The 26413-nt window shown below is 45.8% G+C and overlaps 1 protein-coding gene and 1 long non-coding RNA gene across 3 annotated transcripts; one reads left to right on the top strand and one right to left on the bottom strand.

The window, feature by feature from the left end:
* Positions 1-1148: 1148 nt before the first annotated feature.
* wnt7bb (wingless-type MMTV integration site family, member 7Bb) lies at positions 1149-19864 on the bottom strand. 2 transcript variants are annotated; one of them, XM_049724437.1, is made up of 4 exons: positions 19721-19864; positions 13136-13362; positions 2506-2777; positions 1149-2387 (listed from the first exon to the last, which is right to left on the bottom strand). In XM_049724437.1, exons 1-4 carry the CDS (start codon positions 19792-19794, stop codon positions 1908-1910), a joined length of 1053 nt encoding a protein of 350 aa, XP_049580394.1. In that variant the 5' UTR covers positions 19795-19864; the 3' UTR covers positions 1149-1907. The 2 variants fall into 2 exon arrangements, with proteins under 2 accessions (XP_049580394.1, XP_049580392.1); XM_049724435.1 differs by lacking the exon at positions 19721-19864 and adding an exon at positions 17226-17368.
* LOC125971312 (uncharacterized) lies at positions 10505-24475 on the top strand. The gene is made up of 2 exons (XR_007482384.2): positions 10505-11563; positions 17228-24475. It is a non-coding gene; the product is annotated as an uncharacterized lncRNA (long non-coding RNA).
* Positions 24476-26413: the final 1938 nt, after the last annotated feature.

The raw sequence follows: 26413 nt of genomic DNA on the forward strand, positions 1-26413 counted from the left end.
GTCATGAAACAAAATTTGGCCGCTCCTCCCACGTCGAATGTGCGGAGGAAGCTCCTCTCCATGTCGAGAGAGGTCATGGACTTGTGTTGCATGCACGCCACAATGAAGACACACGACCGCAGCGCATTACCAGCTTGTCCAAGTCAGCACACGGCTTGATTTATTTATCATTCATTTTTAATGATTTATACCGCCCAACAAAAGCTGCCAGCTGCTGTATTAAGCCTTATTGGAATGCTGAATAACAGACGTTGACATGACGTTTGGCTCAACGCACACACGCGTACACACATGCGTACACACACACACGCTGATGACCAGATTTTTTAGTGTGTGCTTTTCCTCAAGGGGGGGGGAGAATTTATGGAAATAATAGGCTTGGTTATGTGCTGGGCCACTCCACACAGAGCAGGAACATTCTTGTAGGAACATGCTTTCAGCCGTAAAATGAAAAATGCGGATTCCTGACTTTGGGCTCAAGGACGTGTTGGCTTGTGTTGTTTTGCTGTTTGTACAAATACATGAATTTGTGAATTAAATACTTTGGAGTAAAATAAAATATTGAGTATTAAAATGAGAAGCTGGTATTGCCATTGTTTTGGTGCCACCCATGCAGATTTTTTTTCCATAATAAGGCTGTATTTATGATGTACTTTAAAGTCCTGAAAAACATTTACTATATTTCTACATGTCTTGTGTAAGTTTTTTATTATTCAAAATAAAAAAAGTATGCATTTTGGCATAGACCTAACGTGTGTATTTATTTATTTAATTTTATTTATTTGTTTATCTATTTCTGTGTTTATTTATTTAATTATTTCTATTCTCAACCCAGATTTTTCTACTTAATTAATTAATTGATTAATCCATTTATACTCCGACTGTTTATCTTCACAGTAGCTTTGCAAACTGACGTCACGAATGAATTGAATTGCAACCTCCCAATCGGTCCTCGAGTTTTGAACTTTGATGAAAATAATATTAATAAAACTCCCAAAGGCATATAAGAAACCAGATCCAATAGAACCTCGAAGGTGGACCTTGGTCAACATGTGAATTGCTGAAGTGTTTTGCGCCACTTTAAATAATGTCACTAATGTCATGAAGTGTCAAGTGAATGCGCGAAAAAAGGTCAGCGCCTTTGCGAGTACTTTCCAACCGGGGACTTTTATTTAGCACGACTGAAGAGAAAGTATCAGTGCAGCACTCGACAACATCATCCAGTTTCCAGGAACATTCCCGCCGCTCCGAGACGTCGGTGCGCGCCGGCAACGGAGCGTGAAAACACAAACGATGCGACACTTAAATAGAGCCAAAGCGTTGGGAATGCCAGACACATTTTAACGATGCTCTTTTGAACAAGACAAGATGAGGTGATTAAGGGTCGTCGGATGGGGGTGTTTTCTTAAAAGACATACAGCTTCAGTCAGAGCTCCTAAAGTACTTTCTTTACACTTAGTAAACAAAAAAGACATCTCTACCCGTTAGTGCTTTGTTTTTGTTTTTTTAAGATACTATTACATAAATAAACAATTTATTTTTCAGTGTTCAGAACAGACAGTTCCAGTGTGACTGGAAGACCGACATTAACTCCACCATATTCCAGTTGGCAGCAGAGGCTTCCACAGAGTTCTCCGCTCATATATATATTTATATATATATATATATTTTTTTTGGTACACCTCAACGCACCTTGCTTAGAAAAATGTGTCCCAACATGCGCCCCCCTTGTCCACTTGGGCGCAACTTTGCCACGCGTGAGGCTCTGGCGGTCCCGTGCGTACATCCTCGCATGAAGTCGCCGACTGGTACTTTGCATTTGACTCTGTGGAAAGCGATTTAAAGATTCTGGTGTGCAAAACGATGCCGTGAAGAGTGTCCGTCAGAGGTCCTTTTTCTCCGGTCCTCTACTTGCAGGTGAACACCTCCGTCCGCTCGCTGCACGTGTTGCACTTGACGAAGCAGCACCACTGGAACTTGCAGTTGCACTGCCACACTTTGGTATACTGGTGCGTGTTGTAGCCCCGCCCACAGCACATGAGGTCGCAGCCGTCCGTGTGCGGCGAGGTGCGGTTGCACAGGCGGCCCTGGGTGCCCACGCTGCCCGTGGCCGCGTCCTCCTCGCAGTAGTTGGGCGACCTCTCGATGTACACGAGGTCCGTGTCCATGGGCTTGCGGTAGCCCTGAGTCTGCTTCACCTTCAGGTGGCTGGGCTGCCGCAGCCGGTTGGCCCGCATCACCTCCACGTGCACGGCTTCGTTGTACTTGTCCTTGAGCACGTAGCCGATCTCACGGAACTTGGGGAGCGTCGTCCAACACGTCTTGGTGGTGCAGGAGCCCGACACGCCGTGGCACTTGCACTCCAGCTTCATTCTTTCTTCCAGAACCTGCCCAAGAAAATTGACCACTTTGAAAATATAATCCAGGTCTATCCATTTGTCAGAAACTTCATCACATCTGAGCGTGGACATGTTTAGCTTCTGCATCGGGAGAACATCTATGTACCTTCCTCCCCGCCTCATTGTTGTGCAGGTTCATCAGGCGCCGCGGCGTCTTCTTAATCTCCCGGGCGTCGACGAACCGGCGGGAGAACTCGATGCCGTATTTGATGTCGGCTGAGCAGCCGCCCCACTTCCAGCCTTCCTCCTGATTGTAGTAGCCCTGCTTCTCCCGGTCGCAGCCGCACTGGCTCAGGTTACCTTGGCTGCACGCCGCCGTGATGGCGTGGGCCACGCCCGCTGCCGTGATGGCGTAGGTGAACGCCGCCTCCCGGCTGCCTGCGAGAGGGGAAAGAAGAGATTGTTTGTTTTGGGAAGCCTGGGTTGCCACTTTAAAATTCCCCACGCTAAACCCGACCCGTCAAGCGATTCTTAATTTGGAAATAAATTGACACCTTGATAAGAGATTATTTTCCTTTCCCTGTTGCCTGCTGCACCTTTGCAGGAACGCGGTCTCATTTCTGACCACAAAGCATTGCGGGCCGTGCTTTTGGGAGTGCAGTGTTGGAATTTTTGTGTGGTGAGAGCCGGTCTAGGTGCTGTCCAAAGTGCTGAATTCCTCAACGGTAGCACCTTGTGTGCAGCAACCCGAACTGCAAACGACCACCGTGTTTGAGGGGACTGCCAGTGTGTCAGGTTTTTTTTTCTTTTTTTACGGGTTTATTTTTAAAATAACTCTCAGATAGGGAGAGAGAGAGGGAGAGATGAACACAAGACAGGACAAGGTGCAGTAATGAACACAAAGGCTGAGCTGTCCTCGGCTATTCCCCTAATGGCCATAAAGGCCTCTTGTCCAAAAAAGGCCTCTTCAAGTCAAAAACAGACGGAGGGCTTCCTTCAATCACCCGGACGGCTCAGAGCAGCAAAAATAACAAGGACCAGAAAGCATCTTTTGATATTTGTCGTGTTCTCCACTCACTTGCAAATATTTGGCTCTCATGGATTAGAAGCCATTTGCTCATAGAAGCCCGTCAAGTCACACAGGTTTCCATGGTAACACAAACTGCTTAGTGTGCAGCTGTTGACATGTAATTTCTTCCTCGTCATTCACCTCTTGTTGACATTTTTTTTAAACACCCCAAAGATATTTTTGCAAAGAAAAAAAAAGCTACCCGGTAGTTTCCTATCCTGCAGGACTAATAGCGCAACCGCGGGCTTGCTAGCTTGGGGACTGACGCACAACCTCTCGCCGCTACACCAGTCTGTGGTGGTGATGCACATCATCCCACTCAGAATAACTCAAAATATATGTTGAATTTTTTTTTAGCACCGCTTAAGACGATATAGGACTCTAATACCGAGAACTGTTATGAAGACCACTTCCTCATTCAGGTGAGGAGACAGGTGCACCGTAACAGAAAAAAATATTATGATGTTCAATATATTAAAAAAAAACTAACTATGAAAGGAGACTTTGCATATTTTATGTTCTTGTACATGTGTTTTTTTTGTTCCTTCGTATAGTTCAAAAAGAAGGATGGATGCTACCATGTGGGGCGGCGAGGGGGGGGCAGTGATGACTCAAGCCGTGATGACTCATCTAAAGAGTGCCCTGGGGCGCAGACCTCCACCAAGGTTGATCAGTTGTGCAAAGCCATGTGTGCTCATTAATATTTTAAAAGGACACTTCCTGAATAAAAAGCGTAAAAAAATGGACATTGACATTTTGTCCTTCATCGTTCCTAGCGCGCCGCCTCGTCAATCGCAAAATACATCGGAGTTGTTCCTCCCGAATCGATGCAGAGTTATGAAAGACCTCAATCCCGAGTTCAGAATTTCGCTGTGTTTGCCGCCAAACACAAGGGTGGGGTGGTGAAAAATCCAACCACAACACTGTTTTGTACTCGCCGTGCCCTTAGCGGAGGAAGGGCCTTCTTTTGGCGAGGAAGCCACTGCGGAGAAAAAGGCACCCGTAGAACTCTGGAGAGGCCGGCCGGCCGGCCCCAGTCTCCTGAAAGCCCTCCAGAAGGAACCACCCTGGGATTGCCTCGCTTGCTGCCAGTGGAAAATTGGAGTGACCAGAAAAACCTCAGAAAACTTGGAAACAAGCAGGAGAGAAGAATGGCGGCGGAATATTAAAACAGATGTCTAATGGAGTTTAGAGGCAAGTGTCTGGGGGGTGGGGGTGAGAATGGATCAGATGGGGAACCAATCTGAGCAGGTTCAGGTGGTCGCAGTGGGGTTGGAAGTTCATGGGAATTGTGTAAACCTTCAGTTTCTGGGCCCTGCTATTTAAAAAATGTATTTTTGTACGGTTGCTAGCTCTATTTTGGTTGAACCGTCATCTATTTCGGGTGTGATTCCACTGTCGACCACTAGATGGCGACTATTTAGATTGAGATGGTGTCAATTTGAAAGAAGAAGAGTTTTTTGTTGACATTCATTACTCTTGTGTGCTGTAATGTGTTTGTATCGTTTTGTGTTTACAAAATAAGTGATTAATGTCGGGACAGAAAGCTATCTGTTGCTATATTTTGCAAGTTTTTCTCTGTTTCTATTCATGCCATGGAGTAATTCCAAAATTCCTCAGCTAAACGTCTGCTGGAGATTCACCAGACAAATTTCACCCCTTGTAGTCATTCATCAGGATGCCAGTTTAAAAGTCACATCCAAATATAAGCGACTCCGACGGAAGCCTCCATATGTGCTGACAACAGCACGTTGGACACCTGCCTGCTTATGCGGCCATGCCTGTGACGTCAGCGACGGGGGAAGGGGGACGCAAAAAGATGTCGCGGCTCGCCACTGGAGCTCCAGTCTGACTTTTTTAGAGCGGGAGTCAGGCGCGCCGCTAGGACAAATTTCTCATGACGCGGCACGGGAAGATTTACGAGCGTCGACGCTTGTACCGGCGGGTGGAAGCAGCGGGGTTGGCTGACCTCAGTCGGCCCCGCTGTCCTCGCCGCCTGCGGGGCAAAGAAAGGCGCAGAGAGCAAGCATGAACTCCACGCTGTTGTTTTGCCAGCTAAATCTAGCAGAGGTGGCAAAAGTACTCGCACTCACCACAAGTACAAGTATAGATACTCGTGTCACTAAAGAATTGTAGTAGCGCCGATTCAACTTCCTTAATATGTATGTATTGAAGTCCATAGTCAAGATTATGTTTTCCTTTCAAATATATCAAGCAAACCACACCCATTTTTTTGTTTTCTGTATCATATAAAAACATTCGACTCGTAATAGAAGCCATCAGTCACGCGACACGATGTTATGCTACATGTCACGCTAATTGTAGCTGTTGGCTCTTTTCCTCTATATTTATGCTAATTTTGCCGTTATCTTCCACTGAAATGTGGTTTCCAGTTAACTACACTCCTTGAATTTGCTCTTTCTCTGTTAGCTTCTGGGATGCTAGTAGCTAGCGGATACAGGGGCTAGCCGAAGACACTATGAAAATGTCCCAGGGGAGATTGGGTTAGACTGAATTGTTGTTCAAACACACACACAACACACACACACACAACACACACACACACACTAAGAGCCCAACGGTGCTGCTGAATGGCCTCCCTGATGTTGATGGAGCCGTGAAGGGGAAAGCTTTTTAAAGGCCATCCCGGACATGCACCCACGACCTCAACACACACACACACGCACAAACACACACACACAGGGAGTTTGTGCAGCTTAGAAAGCACATGCAGAGCAAACAAATGACTCTTGCAGTGAACAGAGGGAAAAGTGTCACCTGCTGGTGGTCCAGAGTCTCTACACCTGAGCGGACTAAACATGAAGCATGATGGTGAACATGTGCTACGAAAGGTCATACGTCAGTTTTAAAAGTATTGCACCCCCTAAAATTTAAGGTTAGGGGCCACTGTGCTTCTAAAAAAAAAAAAAAAAAGTAGCCTGGAACCACATTGGATGAACTTCCCACCTAAAAGCAACAGTCAATATATTTTGAAAGCCTTTAAACAAAAAGACATCAGTGATTTTAGTTTCCACTTTTTGCATTAGAATAAACAGTGCTGATGTGGCCGTGCCAGCGCTGACATCGTGTCTGAGAGGCCCCGGTCAAAAAAAAAAGGGGAACGTCGGGAAAGTCGGAGGAAAACCCCTCGTTTTGTATACCGATGGGGGCTGCTACTGTTTTCCGTTGCACGTACTCTGTATGGTTGCTATGAGCGCTCCTTGCAAATTACAGACAAAGTTGCGGTCTCTGAGGTTTGCAGCTTGAATTATTAGCTCAGCCTTGTTTCTGTTACAATAAAAATAATATTGTTTTACCAGAGACATCCGGGTCCCGCGTTCCGCATGGGGGGGGGGACGTGACATGCTCGCGGCCCGGCGACACACACCGCAGGCACCTAGACTGGCGGAGTAGCGGCGAAGCTAAAACAACCATTCCCAGTGGAACAGAAGTGAGAGCCGCCTCCGAGAAGACTGAGCTGGCACTAAGTATTTTTGCTCAAATCTCCCCTGAGGTGGAGATGGAGCAGTGGGACTTGTTAAAACAAGCACGGCAAACTCCGCTCCTTCGGGTTTGAGCTAATAATGAGCCGCATATTGTGAATGGAGCGACGAGCGGGAAATAATCTCCTGGCAGCTTCACTTCAACCACTCCACTATAAATGATTCATTTTGTAAACATGGAAGACAAGTCTTGCGTGAACCTCCAAATACCGTTTCTGGAAGTTGAGAAAAGCATCCCGACACAGATTCTGAGCGAGAACCTTGTTGTTCTTCTACACTTGGTCCCCGCTTGACCCCCGCCCCCTCCCCTTGTGAAGCCCATCACCTAAGTGGCCCGGTCGCGGTGTGATTTTTGGCACATGTAAAATGTCCAGCGAGTAGAGAATACAGTGATTGTGCGGAACAAAGCGTGCGGCGAGATTACGGTTGATCCTCTCGCATCCTGCTTCCTCCACCGTCTAGCGGCGCTGGCAGACACAGGCGGACGCAGATCTCACCGATAACGCTAATAGGGAGGGGCGGGAGGTTGAAGGGTAGGGAGGGGGTCGGCAGAGCAACCCCAGGCGGCCGCGTCAGCAGACGGAGAGAAACTCCTGACTCACCCACGCACTTATGAATGAACACCGACGCAGGTCAGAGGAAGAGAAGGGAGGTCCCCGCCCTAGATATGGCGGTGGGATGCGTGAGATGACCTTTGGCCGGCCCACGCGGCGGATAACAAAGAAGGCATCTTGCTCGGCTATCCGACGCAGTGGGAGCGCGCACGAGCGTCGTGTTTTCTCTGGCCTGCGCGCCGAGGATGGTCAGACAGGATTGCGAGCGACCACATGATGATGGGCTGAAAAACGGGCCTCCATCCATCCATCTATCTACCGCCGCCGCTCTTCCATCTCTGCACAATGCACGCATCATTACCACATGTTCAGCCGCACGCTATCAGACAATCGCGTCGGTTCTCACAGCACGGTGCTGTAATACCGACCTGACCCGTGAATCATGCATCATCGAGAACCGTGTTTGGAAAAGGCCAGACAGAAGCTGAACAGCAAGTGGCCTTCAGCTTCAGTTCTCCTCGACTTTGCGGTGGTCCCGATACTTTTGTACACATCAACTCGGATCTCCCCGCGTGCGTTTTCAACAGCGTCAAGCGAGTCGAACTCAATCCTTCGGCTCTCATTTCCTTTTCCTTTGTCAGGCCGAGGAAATAAAGCATGAATGGAACATAGTGGTCATTTAAATACATTTCACGTCCTGTTGCCAGTTCATTATTAGCTTTCGGTCGGACCGCACTTGTCATACGTGCGAGGCTATGATTTCACCACAAACGGCCATCGAGTGATTCCGAGAAGAGGGCGGGCGTTCGCATAATGCGTTTAAAATGTGCGAGCATTGTGTCGCGCTAGCTAGCTCGTGACCACAGCTGGCAATTAATGGAGACTCCCATAACAATAGAACGGCAATTATGGAAATAGTAATGACATGTTAGGAAATGATGTACATTTTTCTTCATTGCCCCGCATGTCAGCACTTGGACCTGACTCCCTAAACAAATAAGCTAGCACGCCGCGTCCAGAATGATTCCGCTCTGTTTTCGCAGCGCTCGTTCTCCTCCTGTCTCCGTCTATCTGCTCTGACCTTTCCCCTCCACTGCATCGCCCCGGCCGGTCTCCAGCAGCTCTTTCCACACAAGTGCTTTTCAATGAAGGCGCTGACGTAAACATCCTTTATCTGACTGGACGCATTTTTTTTTTTTCTGTGTCGGGCCCCTTGGCAGGTGGATTCGCGGATGGCGGAGGTGGATGGATGAAAGACGAGGGGGGCTGCCGGGGAGTAGCTGCGATCGTGGGAGGATGGGGAAAATCCAAACGCGAACACGCCCGCCCGCTATTGTCCAGCCGTTCTACCATTTAAGCGGCCAACATTCCACATTCTTCTTTTTGGAATCATGATTCTGATGCTAAATTAACGGGCAAAATATGCTTGTAAAAACAGTTACATTTATATTTAGTGGCATTCATCTTCTTTTTACACTTTTACACAAATAAGTGTTAGCCGACTAGCAAACAAATGATAGCTGACTAGCATCCTGCTAGCAACAGTCAGATAATATATATGTCTATGTCAACATAATAATATAAATACTGTAAGTTGACGCAAAGTATTTGAGTATTTGGTACCTAGGTGTCAAACCCGAGGCCCAGGGGCCAGATACGGTCTGCCACATCATTTTATGTGGCCCATGAAGACAAATCAAATTCATGCAAATTGTCTTCACTTTAAAAAAAAATTGAGATATTGCTAGTATTTCTTTTATCATTCATCTTTTCAAAAATATTTGAAAATTTTTCACTTTTGCCTTTTTTTTTACTATTTATTTCCATTTATTGAGCGGCTTTCAAGATCAGGTGTGGGCGCAATGACGCAAAGCAACAAGACACACGGCAGCCATCTCTCAGCAAAGCACGGTGACCCGCACAAGTGCAACGGCATCCATTCCTCTCTTTGCTGACAGCGACATCAAACTTGTGTAATAGCTCACCGGCGGTACAACCAAACAAAGGCCTTTCAAGCCAGGCCAAGCCCCAGCGAGGCCGGTGACAAACTGGCTGGGAAGTCAAACAGAGGGTAACCGGAGCGCTCCGTTTTACGACGCCCCGTCTTTGATGCTGAGTGTAGCCGCTGAAAGGTGTCCATTTTCAAGCTGCGCTCAACAACATCAAGTGCGTGGCTGTTTGAAAGAGTGCAAATAGGTCAAAATGTTGCTTTTAAGAGGCGTTTTAAGTGCTTGGGCTGTTGAGGAAATGCTTTTTGAACAACCGCTGAGGCCAAAGATTAAAAACATTCCGGATGTCATTCATACAAAATGCCAATGTACTACATTAATTGGAACCCTGACACGTTTTGACATTTGAAATCCTCTAAAGGTCATTCTTTAAGTGACGTGGGCTCTAAACCGGCCAACGGTGATGTTTAGTGATCATCATCGGAGGGATTTTGTAACTGAAAAGGGAGCCAAACAGCTTTATATGATGATGATGATGATGATGATGGTTTGGAGATGGAATTGGAATTTTCTTTTTGCAGAGGTGTATTCCATGATTTCATACGTCCCGCGAAAGAATTCCATAACATACTTTGACAATTTTAAATAACACGACAAATTCTGGAAAAACAGCACAGGCAAAGATGTTGATGGCAGGTGTTTAAAATAGACATTTTTTTTTTGTTTTGTTTCCACAGCGTCTAGAACTGACAAGGGAATTCTTCGCTCACGTCTGTGGTCTCCCGCGACGACCGAGCGGGAAGCTAGAAAAAAAAAAATGCTGCCAAAAGTGAATGCGTAGCCTTCCTGTCTACTGCTCCAGAGAGCTTCATCGCTCATTGGATTAAACTAAAATACCTCATTGACAAGTATAAACAAGCACCTGCTAACAACATATCCGCTCTAAAAATAAAGAAAATATATATGTATAGGGTAGAATTATTTTTACATTTTATAGTATATTAAATATTTCATTATTTGACTTGGGAATCTCACCAAGCCAAAAAAAAAAAGGAAAAATCCAAGAAGTGAAAGACAGGAAGCAGGAAGTGAAAACAAGGAAGGAGATAAAGGTGTCACACCTGTGGTGAGGTAAAAATAATAAAAAGACCGACATTATTTGGAAGGAAGTGAAGAAGCATGAAGTGAAATATATCAGGATTTAGTTGTTGGACATTTAATAGTCCCAGGACGCTATTCTATAAAGCATATTTTCTGCCATTTTTCTTTTTTCGGACATGCTGCTGGATCTTTTGTATGCCTGGATTGGAATCAACAAAATAAGCTAAGTGATAACACACACATACACACATGCACACACACACGCAAACACACCCAGCCACAACTTTGAGCTACTTGTTGTTTTCTGGTTGGCGGCCATTTTGACTAACCAGAGCATGCCTCTGTACAAACAACCCATTGACCTCAATTTTATGACTTTTAACCGATCCACCATAGACTTTCCTCCACTGCTTCTTCAGCTTGTACAACAAGCCATCGTGAGTGATGTTTGCAGTACTGTGTTGATATAAAGTTGGCGTGTGCTGTTTGAAAATAGTTGTTTGGCCTTTTTTTTTTTTTTAGTAGCGAGTCTCTTGATGCCAAAATGGAACCGATCTTATCAGTCCGATGGAATCAATTTGTGACTTAAGAATATTTAGCTGGAACTGTATCTTGATATTCAATATGATGCCGTCAACATTTTATTTTGCAACCCAACGTTTTCACTACAACTTATCCGCAGACTTGACAGCAGCATTTTTTTTTTTTTTTTTGTGCCAACCTCAACCCAATCGTACCACAGCTAGAGGAAACGCCGTGTTTATGTTGGTTACATCCCAGCTGTTGATGACAAGCAAGTTTTTCTCCTAAAGTCTGCATACGACGAGAATCGTAAAATTACTCTGCGAGTTCACAAAAGGGGCAAAGTTGATGTCTTGAGAAAACGTTAAAGTTTCAAGGGCACGTTAGCAAGTCTGTTGTAAATTGTAAGTTTCGGCCATCAACAGCTCGTTAATGAATGTGCTTCTATTAGGTGCGTTGAAGGTCGGAAACGTCTCAATCATGCAGGACAGCGCCCCCTCGAGGACTGGAGGACTTGTGAGATAAGGTAAGATCATCTTTCATTGTCCCATACTGATTAAATTAGCAAAGTACCAAGAACTAAACGCTTCTGGAGGTTTCGCTGGAATTGTGGCTGCACTTGGGCGTGACTCAAATCAATCAACACAGATTCACCACAAGCATCAGAAAGACAAAAAGCAGGCCTTGTTAGTGTTTTTCCTCAAACCAACAAGTACCGATTGAAAATTTGGGAGCGCCACTGAAACGAAAAGCAGCACATTCACAACAAAGACAAAATGATTTGAAACAGAACCTTTGGCCTTAACGAACGACCCGGCCGCAACATGGCGGCCACAAAGTGAGATGACAGATATTGTAAAACAAAAACAATGCACCCAAACGTGTGTGTTTTTTTCTTCCCAAACGTCTGCTTCACATCTTTTTTCTCGCGAAGAAGCATAGCGAGCGACTGAAGCCAATTAAAAACAGATGTGTCCGACGAGTTGGCTTAGAACTCCGCCATTAGCTGTCCTCTCATCTGCAATATCGTTTTTCAAATGTAGATTTTAGCAGGGCTTTGCGTGTTGCGGCTAACCGGGCGACCCGTTTCAGCAAGGCCCAACGCGGCATTTGAGGACTCGGATGGGCAAGTCGAGCGGAGCTGACCTGAACTCTTGCACAATAGCACGTCAAAGAGTGTGATGTGCGTTGCTGGTTTGAGTTTTGGACCGTGTGATGTGTGCACCTCTGAAGAGCCACATTTCATAGACCGCAGAGGGACTGTATGGTACCGCCACACATTTTATGCGCCTCAAAATGAGACAAAAGGATGGCCCTAGACTTGATGGAAAGTCTGAGGTTTCAATAGCATAACCACAGGATCGCAAGCGCTGAATTCTTAAGCTAACATTAGCCGTATTCTTGTCAGTCATGTTCATTGTCCAATCCAAACTTCAGATCCACCTGTTTTGTCAGCTCATCAAAGATGTGTTACCAAGTAATGCTTGACAATATCACTCTTGCATTGTGGCAAAAATTCAATTGTGTAGCCACTTTTCCGCTCATTTGTGTAGTGACGTGAAAGAGCTATGCTAGTTAGCCCCGTTTGTCTACCCTTTGTATTTGTGGATAGTGGGAACGATTGCATCGAGATTAAAAAAATGATGCCAAGAAAGAGGACAAATCTTGTTGTATTTATTGAACCATTTTGAGTTAAGCTACTTCCTGATTCATGTGATTCATTCATACATTTTTAGTCGGCTACTTCGTTAAAGGACCAATAAAATTCTCTACCATTTACATTCTGGTAGATGGGGAAAACTTCCATTGAGACTCATACAGTAACCAGAGAAGACATTTCACAAAAGTAGAAAAACAATGCCTCATTTCTGTCCACTTTTTGTTAGGTTGCCTCTTATAGGCTATGAAATTTTTGAGCAACCCTTCGAACCAACAAGCTAACCAAACAACTACAAAGCCAGACTTGTAAAACACACTAAAATGGCAAATAATGACGCATCATTGAGTAAAGCTCAAAGCAGATCACAGGAGAAGCCAGGCAAAAAAAAATTTGTTTTAAAAACAGCTCCAGCCTTTTTGCAATAGAAGCCCTACTGACCTACACGCAGCTCCTGACCGAAGACCGTCCTCTCCCCCAGCGCCGAACAGTTCCAGCGGCCGTAGCGGAACTGATACTGACACTCATTGATGCCCATCTGGGCGCCTTCGCCCACAACAATGATGGCGTCCGGGCGGCTCTGGCAGATGGCCCGCTGACGAGGCGCCAGCCCGGGAATCTTGTTGCAGATAATGTTGGCACCCAGAGCCACCACTGAGGACAGGGCCCTGCCAAGAGGGGGAAAGAGAGGCAAAACCGTCAGTCAAGAATATCGCTCGAAGATGCACGCGCTCACGCTCAGAACCAAAGTGTTCAAATTTCCTTCCAAAAAGAAGGCTCGCTTACTCTTCTCCACACTATGATTCATTTCAACCACTGATTGATGCACCTTCCGTAGTAAAGTGAAAGCCTCGTAGGGCTTTCATTCAGGCCCGCTGCACACATTTTTTTTATCAGCCCGTGGCATATCCGAATCATAAATTAAAAGGCATGGCCTGCAAACGTTATGAGAAGTTAAAGCGATTCAAATGTATTAGTTTTGAATAGAATTTCAAACCGCAATTGGTTTTTAATGGTATTACATTGCATTTAAAATGTTTTGAAAAATGGAATGTTATATGATCCATCCACGGAAAATTGCAAAAAACTACAATATCTAAATACATTGTGATGAGAGACCATGCTAATTATAATTAATAAAATTAGTCACCTTATTAAAAACAAACAAACAAAAATAATTAAAGCTACGTGAATTTTATGACAACAAGCTATGACAAAAATTTGACTTGGGCAATTCAACATATTTCAAAATTTCTCAATGTAAAAATTTTCTTTCCGACTTTTCACAGTGCACAAGAAATGAAAGTTTACAGAGCTGATTGTTTCTTGTATCCTTCCCCAACTTCAAGTTATAAGTAAAAGCAACTCAGCAAACTATTTTGTAGCAAACGTCTTGCTTGCATTGTTGTGCTAGCAAACATTGCCATCGATGTCAATAAGTTCCGACTTAAATGACTTAAACGTTGGAGACCCCCAAAGTACAAGTTATGTTTTTTTTACAGCGTAGGAAATAACCCACAGAAGTGTGTCCCACTGGTTTTGTAATAGTGATGTTGGGATGTAAAACGGCCATGTGGGATGAGAACATATCTGAATCTCTCAAGTGATGTCGACATCATCATCATCATCCGCCGCATATGATTTGATTTAAACTACAATCAACACATGGCTCATCAACATCCATGGAAACCTCGCAAGCGGAGAAACCCTCCGACGGGAACCCAATAAATTATATAAGCCCCAAACGCCTGCATCTCCGCTCATGTGATGTTGATGATGATGCAGACTTGAGCTTATAGCCAATTATCGTAAAATAAAATATAAGGTTCCTTATGATTTGCAGCTCTTTTACATTAACGACAAGCACATGGGGCACATTATCAAGACCTCATCTGAAGGTGACTAAATGCGCATATGCTTGCAGACAAGCAAATTTGCACCAAAAGCAACTTCGCCCACCCTGCGACTGTTTAAGCCGGCGCAGGCGCGCAGATGCAAACTTTCCGGGGGGGGCACCCAGTCAAGTATGACGTCGCCCACGGCGAGCTGGCGCAGGAGACACCAGACTTATTCCAGCAGGGATTTGAGCTCTCACACACATTGCAAAAAAAAAAAAAAAAAAAAAGAAAGAAAAACTCTTTTGGTTGGAGATTAAGAGCGAAACATTTGATGGATGGCGAGAAGTCGCGTTCTGACAACGGCTTTTTCCACCCAGACAAGGAACGCAAATGAAACCCAAGTGCAGCTGTTACCAAAGTGACGTTGCCTCGCTTCACTCGGCCTAAAAGCGTCTTGTTGGAATCAAAATCTCCAAAAACGAAACAAAATTTTGAATTTCATCACAGAAAAAAATGCGAGTTAAAAAATAAAGGGAGGCAGAAATTGCCCTTCTTGTTATCTTGCGTATGTCATTCACCTCATTGCCCTCTTGCTGCTCCGCTGACCCCGGCGTCACCCCTTTTGCAGTACACGCGGTCGCCCACGGCAACGGCGACATCCCATCCATAGCAACCAAACTCATTGTGTTTGCTTCAATGCGGTCTCTGGCTCCGACTCTGAACCGAAGCGGCGCTTTGCTAATCGGTGCTCTGACAAGATGATGGCAATCGATGGCCTTGCGAGACAAACTTGCATGGATATCGAAAATCATGACAAAAAAAGCATTTGACAAATCCCCCACGAATATTGAGGAGGCCACTGTTCTCCTTTTTTACATAGCGCCCCCTATTGAGCATACTGAGAACATTACATTGCTGTTCAAGTGAAATGTGTGGCAAGATAGACTTAGACTTAGACTTAGACTCAACTTTATTAATCCCTTGGGATTACTCCTTCAGAAAAATTCAGGCCCCAGCAGTGAAAGAGAAGAATTAAAAATTGGAGCGGCTCATGATGATGCAGAGCGCTGGCAGCCGCAGTAATACCTGCGCCTTACTATCTTTGGAAGGCAGAATTTTTGATGGAGAGCGGCCGGGAACTCCGCTTCCGCTCTGAGTGACTCAGAGTGGAAACCCACATTCCGTTGAGCATCTTTGCCAACGTGACCTGACAAGTACAACCCCCCCCCCAAAAAATAACGGGGACATCCGAGTGGCTCTTACATCACTGTGTCGTGTGGCCCTCGAGACAACGTGGGCGGCCGACGTCATTGCAGACGTTTTTGCGAAGCCACCGTCTCATTCGTCACATGGAACGCTGTGTGAGTTGCACTGAGGCCGTTTCAGCTCCCAGGCATGAATCTTACAGAGGAATGCACTCACAAAAATCATGCCTGGGACATATTTTAACTTGGATGGACGATTACAACCCCCCCCCCCACACACACACACACACACACACACACACCTCAAGAGCAGGAAATGTTGTGCTTTAGGGCTGAATGGGATGCGATCTGCTCTCTCCACTCAGCGTGGGTGCAGATGCATGCAACTCCCCCAACTCTCCCAAACAACAGAGGTGCCTTGAGATAAGAGTGACCTGAGTGACAGGTTTTTTTAAGATACGAGCAGTCATCTGACTGATTTTTTTTTTTTTTTTGGGTGAACGCGAAGTTGACATGAGTGGAAAATGACAACATTAGCATCAATTGGCGCTGATTTAAAATCCTTTAAGTACTGGATATTTGAACACAAACGGTGGAGCAACACATGTAGACAAACAGTCACTTAAGTTGCAAAAACTTTCAAAAATAAACTATTGACATTTATGGCAACAATTTTAAAGTTGAGGACAACACAAGGAACAATTAAAACTTAAAATTCTATTGAAGCCTATTTCACGGCCTTTGCGGTCATATAAGTGACCTTGTACACGTTCAACTGGTCACCTTGTCTATCGCAGGTCACTTAAGAGTACCCCCAAAAGTTCCACGCAAGCATGATGAGCACTTACTTCGAACGCGGAACCTCAGAACTGCGAGCCGGTTGTGCCAACCACTACCGCACCGTGCTGCCCCAACAAGAAACTTGCATAATCCAAATAAACAACGTGTTTATGTCTGTAATGTGCAAGCCTCGACTTGGGCGCCGTATGCGCCTGCAGTGAGCGTAGCCCACTTTTAACTTTGGGGGGGGAAAAAAAAAAAAAAAACACCCAAAACCACACATCTATTTTAGCAGCAGGTTTGGGGTCTCCGGGCAGCAGAGGAAGCGGGCAGAAAGCGAGAAAACAAGCAAAAGAGCAAAAGAATGGCTTAGTAATTACTTTGCAAGTCCGGATCCTGCAGGGATGATTGTTGTTTAATTAAAAGCCGCGCGGCATTAGGGTGTCAATCAAGTGATGAATGGACTCACTGGGACGGTGAGGTCATAAGATAACACTCTCTGACTTTTCTCGCCAATTCGACAGCCTGGTTCATTTGTTCTTGAACATCTCTGCCACTCAGTGGCCAAAATGAAGCCGGCAAGTCGAGAGAAGTTGGTCCAAATCTTGCACCGAATGTGTTTAATAGAAGTTTGTGTGAGAAAATGTCACCCGAATGCAACTTGAGTGGCTTAATGAAGTTGATGAAGTTATTTTGGAGCCAACTTACAGGTAGCTGCCACTGGTGAGGATGAGGAAGATCTGCGGGTAGTAGACTGACAGCAGAACACTGCGCGACGAGAACAGGATCATGATGACATGGAGGAGCCAAAGCGGCTCAGGCGCCTCGCACGGGGGATGAGCAAGATGGCAAAACACACTTTCAATTTTTCAAAATAATAATAAAAAAAAAAAAAATCCGTTGCTCTTAAATCCCAGGTCTGTCTTTAAAAAAAAGATTAAAAATAATAAAACAAAAACCCAGCTCCCGAGTCACGCCGCTCCGAGCTGCCGTAGCCGAGTGAGCGGGGCCGGGGCCGGGGTGCGCTCTGACATGTCTCCGCAGCGGCGGCGGCGCGGCAGCGGTGGTGGTGGGTGATGCGTTCAGGGACCTCGCATGGCAGAAAAGTGCCTGTGCGCGCTCGGCTCCGCAGTCGCGGCTGCCATTGGGCGGCCGGAGACGACTGCAGTCCGCCCACTTTGCCACGGCGGGACAATAGGAAGAGGTGGTGGTGGGGGGGGCTTGCAGTGATCCGAGATTTCATTCATCATCAACTGCACCGCACTCCCCGCCGCCACCCCTCAGAATAAAATCCCCCCCCAAACAACAACAAACACCGGCATCGCAACTCCATGCGCGCAAAAAGAGGAGCGTTCAAATCAGCACATTTTTTTTGGGGGGGAGGCAGGATGAGTCAGTCTGCATCCACAAGTTGGTGTTATATGCAAGCTTCGGGCTGGAATACGACGAATATTCCCCCGGCTTCTAAAATAGCACAAAAGTTGTATTGTCCGTCCCAAAAGCCCTCTTTGAAAGACGCTCTATGTAAGGGGTGGGCAAAATATGGCCCGTGGGCCACAAACGGCCCACTCTCTTCTTTAATCCGGCCCACTGAGCATTTACATTTTCAAGAGGTATTTGTTGTTAATTTGATCGTTTTGCCAGGCATTAGTAATTACAAAGAATTTTTATTTGTTGATTTATTGTAGCGGGGAAAAAAATCCAGGATGCATTGGTGTCAACACATTTAAGAACCCAGGCAAAGAAATGAAAGAGCTGCAGAAATTTCAGCCTATGCATGTTTGCGTACGTGTGCATGTGTGTGTGAGCGTGTTGCTATGGGCCTGTCAGTCAACACCTGCAGGCTCCAGTCGTCGTAAATGAAGAGGGTACAATGAAAGATTTAGAGAAAGTAAAGGGATGGAAGGAATGAGCTAAATGGTCGGGCTTGGTAAACATAGTAAGAGCACCACACACACATACACACACTGCATATTGTCAGTACGATGTCATGCGATATGAGCATCTGTGGAGCTCCAAGTGTGTTTCACGCTCCACTCCACATGAGCTTCTTCTTCTCCCTACTTCTAAATTTCTTTTACTATTTGGCGAGACACTCAGCAGCAGCCACAACACGAGGCCCACCTGCACAAACAAACAACTGCACGATGCCCATCACAAACGTCCAGCAATGTTTATATTTGGCAACGTAAAGCAAAATGGTGGCAGGTGTATCACCGCTCGAGTTGAATTGGAGAGGACAGAAATATGGAAAGAAAGTGTAAATGTGAGAGTTTCGCTGATCTTAGAAATGGAGATTTGATGCCAGAAAGTGCACATGAATGACTGAATGAAAGTTTTTGCAGGGTGCAAAATAATGAGACATACTGATCTAATTTTTACATTATTACATTGAATTGCATGGATTTGTTGGACAAGACTTTTAAAAAATTGGGTCAAAAATAATCCAAAATGGGTTAGAGATGACCCAACTTTGGGAATTATCTGACCCCAAAACCTAAAATATTGCCGGTGGCAACTCCAAATGAATCTTTTTTTGTACAACACATTTATTTGGTTGATTATTCACTTGACCCAACTTTTAAATAACCCAAAAGTTGCCTGACTCCTGTTTTTTTACATCTCTTTTTAGCATGCATAAAGGGATTTTGATTTGGAAGAGGAAAAAAAAATGCAAATATAAGATTTTTAGGGTTGATGCCCTTTCTAGTGCACCCCTGCAAATTTCCAGCTCACTTTCATACATTTTTATCTTTTTTTATATATCATGTTCTAACACCACATGGGCTATACCTCGGCGTTTTCATGACTGGTTTCTAAAATATGGGAACCATTTTCCCTTAAAGTCCAGCAATCTCCCTTCTTATCAAGCATATTAGTGCAAATTGTTCCGTGAGTTTTGCGTCTTCTTGTGTGTTCTCCTTAAGTGTGCAGAGGCGGTAAGGGGAGGGATGAGGAGAGTTAAAGCTAAACAGGTAAAAACTCAGTCTAGGCCGATGGAATGTGGAAATACAACTCTGGCGTGGTGCTATTAAAGAAAAAAAAAAGGTATGCATGGCTGCAGACAGCAACAGGAATGGTTGGGAATGACATTCAAGCACGACTTCTTGCCTCATCCTGTTGATCAAAGCAGCTTCTTGCGCGGAGAAGCTTTATTCAATTTTTTTTTCTCGTTGGTTGTGTTGCACGCAACTAAAACTCACCCGAGTCTGAGGTAGATGATGCCCAAACACAGGAACACGGGGTACAGGGTCCAGGTTCGGAGGGGCTTGTGCATGGTCGTTGCCACTCCGTCCGTGGGCCATGCACTGTACGTACTGGATGCGTAACCACAAAGCGACTTGCTCCCCCCCGCCACCTCACAATCGGCCTACTTAACTAAGTAACTAACTAACCCTTCCACATGCACGGATGGCGACTTTTTCCCGCGGCACCGAGATCATGTAGAACCGTCCCCAGGGTGCAGTCCATGGTCCGGTCCGGTCCAGAAAGTAGCAGGTGAAATGTGCTGGTGGACGTGTCCTCAAAAAAAAAAAAAAAAAGATTGGATTACTTGTTCCGTCCGATCTTCTTTGAGCTACTCTAATTAAATATTCCCCGAGTACCTTTCTTTAAATTAACTCCATGGTGTCCTGACGCCAGACAGGTAAGGAAAGCCTCGCATGGGGGAGATGTGCACGCCTTCTTCTCCTCCTCCCTCCTCCCACGCGTGGATATGCAGATAATAATGGGGCCGGGCTTTGCTTCCACGCTCGCCTTGTTGCAACACAACAAAGTGATGATGCCAAATGATGCCTTTTATATATAACACAAAGAGAGAAAGGGGGGGGCTTTTTTTTTGTCACTTTGCAGTGCAGCGTTTGCGGCTTTTATTTTTTATTTTTTTGCGCCACAGCAGCACGCCCCACAAAGCCAAGGCGCAAGTGGAATGTGTCTTCCACAAAGCAGCAGCGTGACTAATAATAATAACAATAATGACTAATAATAATAATGAGAAGAACGCAGAACTGGCGTCAGAGATGCGGGAGAAGTCATTCAGGATGTGTCAGTCACGCCGATTGGTGATGAATGGCGTGCAAAGGACATAAATTATACTGAAGAGGAAAAAAAAAAAAACGTTCCCATCACTCGGGCTTGATTGTGGTTGAATTCTGAGCAGATGTGCACCAAGTGTGAGTGGCGCGTGTGTACGTCACAAGACTCCCCCTGCTGTCCAAGCATGGGAAGTACTCTTCAAACTTGCAAACGTAAATTATTGACAATTGCGGCAAAGATGTTAGCACAACAAAGCAAACAACCGCTCTGTAAACTCATTTCTTTCTTGTGAAATGTGCCACAACAAAACTTCAAATGTTTATTTGAATTGCCCACCTTGAAATTTTCAATTCATATTTTGTTGTTTGGTTTTTACAGTGACTAGCTAAAGTTTGCCTTCCTTTGATTTTAAGAGATTTAAATGCGGAGCTGTTTTAATCACGACGGGTCATGTAGCTAAATAAGGCCACCAAAATATCAGAACTTGCTCTGGCCGTAATGCAAAGCAGTCGTGCGGCAGTCCAAAGCGGCGTAATTAACGCGGTCGTCGACGAATACCTCTCTGACGGTTTACGGCCTTCGCGTGACATGCAAATAAGACGGCACGTGTCCCTAATATTGTGGTTGACCTGTGTACAAACCGCTTTCCATGTGTACCGAGGCACAATTTTGGTTAACAATCCGCATTCTGGTGTCAGTAATATGATTCTCGGGTTTCCACACGCACCTCAAAAGTATCCGTTAAGAAAATAATAGTAATGTGAGGAATCTTTATTTTCCCTAGACCAGTAATCGTCTACCGCTCATCTGGCTTCTTTCCTCATCTGCCTGGCAAAGGAAAAAAAAAAATGTTTTAAGCGAGCCCGCTCCCACCCTCGACCAAATTTTATTATGCTAGCATGGTCCTTTGAAGCCACGAGCGCCGCATGTTTCCAAGAAACAAAGTGCATGTGATGAAAAAAAAAAAAAACGAGGGGGGGGGGGGGCGAGTGGCTAGCATGCTGTAATAATGACGGCGTAAACTACAATTACAGACGTGAGCTATCTGTGCGTGGGGACCACGAGAAACAGACACGACCGCAGGGGCCTTTTGTTTCAAGGCATCTCGCCGTTGCGGTTGTCGAGGCCTCTCCCTTCAATACACGCCCCGTCGAAATTCCAGACGGATTTTTTTTTTTTTTTTGGAGACGTAATCAAAGTCAACGCGCAGGTCTGATGGCGACGTGTGTTTGATGTCTGGCCTGTAAAACGGCGACCGGCTTTGTTTGTCTTCATGGGAAGCTTTTTGGTTTGTTTAATGAAATGTCGCAAAGTTGCGATTCTCAACGTTTGCTTGGCTCGCTAATTGGATGTGAAGAATCGGAACTCGGATTGACACTAGAGCAGGAGTGTCAAAGTCATTTTTGTCGCGGGCCGCATTGTAGTCATAGTTTCCGTCGGAGGGCCATTATGACTGTCAACGCAACACAACAAACTGATGAATAACTAGTTTTGAAATCAGAGACTAGTACAAACTGTTCAAATAGTTTAAAAAGATGAATGGCAATAAAAAAAATTAAAAAGTGAAGACAATTTGTAATTTTAGTAATGACACAAAATCGATACACAATTTGTCTTCACGGGCCACATCAAATGATGTGTCAGGCCGTATCCGGCCCCCGGGCCTTGAGTTTGACACCATGCACGTTTGGTGCGTGTCGACATTATGTCACTCACTATTGGCATTGCCGTCTCGCTGTCCCCATACACACACACGCACACAAACACACACAAACATAAAGAGCGCCATCCGGCACGCCAAGCCGGCCCACGAATGCGACGCATATGCACAAAGTCACAAATCAAAGTCGAGAGCGAACACACACAGCGACACACATACACACACACACACATACACGTACACACTTAGAGTGTAGCACTTGGGTGGTACGCAGAGGATCTTGTGACATGGTGTTTATTTAATTTTAAAAAGCTGTGGCAGGGATGAGAGCATCTGGGTCAGGAAGGACATATCGGCCCAAGCGAGTCAGACGCCACATCGTTGCGCGCGTCTCGCGCCGCCACCCGGGGTGGACCTCGTGGCCTGGAATATCTCGAAGGAGGAGGTCGGCTGCCCTAGCATTTCCGCAAATAAATTCGGTTCACTTCGGTCACCAAAATGCTATCCTCCGCTTTGCTAGCTCATTATTATTATAAGAGGGAGACATTAAAAAGGCAATATGGGCCGACTCCCTTAATTAATTATTAATATTTAATTATTATTTGTTGAAGTAAAAATTAAATTTTAATATGTAAGAACAGTGTTTCCCATTTTTTGGATTGAGCGAAGGCACATACGGAATTTGACAGTGGCAAACTCTCACGGCATGCGGCCAAACGAAAACAGAAGAGAAGCGGCAATAAAACAGGCCAAAATCCAGTTTGTCAAAAGACTACTTGCATATCGTTTGTGGTTTAACCAAATGTGAGAATGTAGAAATAAGCTTCACGCATTCCTCTCAAACTGAGGAAAAGGGGGTGGAAAAAAAAAAAACTCTCGGTCGGGATCGTATCGTATTTTGGCTCGCTCGGGCCGATGTGTCGCGCTGTCGTTTGAAATGTTATGAAGCACTCTTGACCGACGGCGAAACAAGCAACGCCAGCCGTTTGCCCGCCGCGTGTTTGCATGGGAGCCGCTTCAGCTGGAAACAGTGAGATGACTGAAACATGCCGCTTGCCAAAACCATGGAGTGGCGTCTGGGGCTGGGTCCACCAAATCCACAAAGGGCCCCAGGCCTGGGTGGTGGGGGAGTACTGTATGTACTCCCAACACCCCCCCCCCCCATTCCATCAACCCCTCGGCTTGCATTCCCCCTCATCAAGCAAAGTTCGCTGCAGCCAAGCAGGGAAAGTCAACTCTGACCTGGATGTCACATGACCTTTCATATGTCTAACTGTGAGGTCAGAGGTTAAACCAACTCCGCTGGTCCTCCCGTGCTGACCAATGAGTTTGACCTTTTCCTTGCTCCTCTTTACTCATGACTTTAGCGGGGTGATGAGGAAGGAGGTGGGGGTGGGGTATAATTAATTCCTCACCGATACGTCAGGCTCTGAGCATCTCATGAATATTTGGCAAAATCAGTCGGATTCTTGCTTTTGGTACGGCGCCATTAGAACTGCAAGTTTGAAGAAAGCCACATGAACCAAGTGACACTGGACGATTTTTTTCTTCTTTAACGCATTCAGTGCCAGCCTAGATAAAATCGATACTTGACGTCTATAGTCATCAGTGGCAGTGAAGGAGTCAATGAACCTAAAGCTTGTGTTTCAGTTTTGTTTTTCTTGTTTTTGGATTGGGGTGACCAAGCACAGAGAGGCCAGATCTGGGATTCGAACCCAGAATTCCCAAAATGTGACACAGACACACTCACCACTAAGCTCAGCGTGAATAATTCAGTTGCGCGGGACAATTAGCCATTAACTTTCGTCCCCTTTCGGGCAAACTCTGCGGATACATCAAATGCATTGCTTTGGCATTGAAGTTGACATACTTGTGAAAGCTCAACAGAGCGCGTTGACTCAAGGCGTGCCCCCCCCCCCTTCGTATTTGCACCTGACCGCGGCCGCGGCCCACGGACACTTGCGCAGACACACAAACAGAACCTCGCTCTGACCAGCTGGGAGTGTTTGCCGTGCGAGCGAATCGCACATTGTACGCTCCGCCCGGTCCCTCGCTCGCACAATGGGCCCAATGCGCTGTCTGTGTTTGCACTGCACCTACCTCAAACAGCTCGTGTTTCCGCCTCGCAACCCCCCCCCCCCCCCCCCCTCCCCTGCCTGCCACCCTTGCTCCGATGCTGGCATTTGTCACAAACCACCAAAGCTTGGCCTCGGGTCACGAAAAAAAAAAAACGAGGCCAAGTTCATTGAGAAATCAGCTAGAATGTGAGCAATGCAACGAGTTACATTCGCTCGCTGTGTTTTGTTTTGATAATTTTTTTTTTTTTTCCCCACCGGCATTCCGTAAAAGGTCACACAGATATTGGTTCCCGCAGTATTTCATAGCCGGAACAATGGCGGTCACAAAGACAAACCCGCCGGTGGGAAGCGGACGGTCGCCCCGAGGTCAGTGGCAGTCACCGGATGAGATTGACGGATGTAAAAAAAATAAAATTCCGCAAAACCCGCCTGATCCAAGTAACAGACCGGGTCCTCACTTTGTGACATCATAATGTGAGGAGCCACCTTCGTAACACTCATCAAGTAATATAGCAATTAAAAGCATAAGCTATCGCATTAGCATTTTGCTAGGAACACTTTTTAGCTAATCTTCACTTTTGTCGTCATGTACCGTGATGTTGTGACCATTTTCTGAGCGCCGTACCTGTTCATGTGGTCTCAAGTTGAAGGTCTTTTTTTTGGGTGGGTTCAACCGGACTTACCTGGGAGTCTCAGGTTGGGGCAAACACTGCTGCTCTTTGTTGTGTCAGCCACACATTGAACCTTGCAGAGGCCTCACATTCACAAAGGATGGATCTGTTACAAAGACACACACACACACACACACACACATACGCACACACACACGGTGCTTGTTTGCCTGTCTGACTGCGCGACACTAAGCTGACATCTCCAATCAGGTCAGGGAGGTTCTTGAAGTGCTCGCAGGCTCGGCTAAGGATGACAAAGCAACCGGACCTTTGGCCTCAAGCGCCTCCAGCGCCCGAGATCAAATATCCTTCAACACCAAGAAGATTCTTGCACCCAGACAGAATCAAGCACAACCTGAAACGTTGACAAAATGCTCAACCTTTAGCTCCGGCCTTTGCCTTTGTGGCCACGTTTGTTGGATAACAAAACAAAAGGGACTCTCATTTCGCCGAGCTTTACAGACAAAACAAACATACAATGTGGCACAAACTTGACGTCACTGGCCTCGGGCTTTTTGTTTTTGGATGGCGAGTCAGTCCTGACTTCAAAATCACCAGCTCTGAACTCTGGGAAGACTCAAGATCCTGGAAACCTTGATAGTTGAAGACGTCCACACTACCATTGTTGTTATTTGTTATAATTGCTAAAATAATAAAATAATAAAATGTATAATAATAAAATTTATCATAATAATAATAATAATAATTTGTTCTCTTGCAGTAATGCAGTCTTCCACCATTAAGGGGCGACAGAACTTGCCCACTCCAGCTTGAATAAAGTAGACAGAAAGAAAAAAACAGCACCACCTGCTGGATATCTTGGGGCACTGCCTGTCCTGCCCTTACTACAAAGTCGCCACAGGTACGTGTTTTTAACAAATGTTGCTTACTCATCGTGCATTCTCATGATGTCACTTTGGTTCTACACACACTCGTGCACACTCTATTTCAACTTTGGGCCTGCGCTTGGCCTCCGCGTAACCTTCTCGCGCGTGTATGCGTGTGTGCGTGTGCATGTACTTTGTTGTGTCTGAGCGCTGAAGCATCCCAGTGAGCAATGGCTTCCTGTGTAAACTGACTGTTATTTCAACTCCCGAGCACTAGACCGGCTGCGGTTGGTCGGGCCTGCACGTGCGTTCCCCCCCGCGACACGCCGAGCAAAGAGGTGTTTCCGAAAGCCGGGTAGCACCGAGCTCCCCCGCCGGGTCGGATCCGCTCCTGAGCATCTGGAATTTGACGGCACGAGGTCAAAGAAACTGTGGCTTAGGTCAATGAGCGGATTGCGGTTTTATTTTCTGATATTTTCACGCTTATGTCAGGCGGCAGTCGCAATTCCAGCCTGTGCTACTGGCGTTGGGCGCCATCTTGGAAAAATATTTGCGGTAGATCTTCAGAGACAAAACATTGGCGTCTTTGTGATGGTCCAAGTGGCGTTTGAAGTACAACTTCCAT

Source organism: Syngnathus scovelli, chromosome 6, assembly GCF_024217435.2.
Source record: "Syngnathus scovelli strain Florida chromosome 6, RoL_Ssco_1.2, whole genome shotgun sequence".
Classification (NCBI taxonomy): domain Eukaryota; kingdom Metazoa; phylum Chordata; class Actinopteri; order Syngnathiformes; family Syngnathidae; genus Syngnathus; species Syngnathus scovelli.

Excerpts from the sequence above, each read along its gene's own strand:
- wnt7bb (XM_049724435.1), bottom strand. The coding sequence starts at position 17,308 with ATGATCCTGTTCTCGTCGCGCAGTGTTCTGCTGTCAGTCTACTACCCG. Across the intron at positions 2,778-13,135 it reads CGGTCAGGAGCTGCGTGTAG|GCAGCCGGGAGGCGGCGTTC; the intron begins GTCAGTAGGGCT and ends CCCCTCTCGCAG. Across the intron at positions 2,388-2,505 it reads ACAATGAGGCGGGGAGGAAG|GTTCTGGAAGAAAGAATGAA; the intron begins GTACATAGATGT and ends TTTCTTGGGCAG.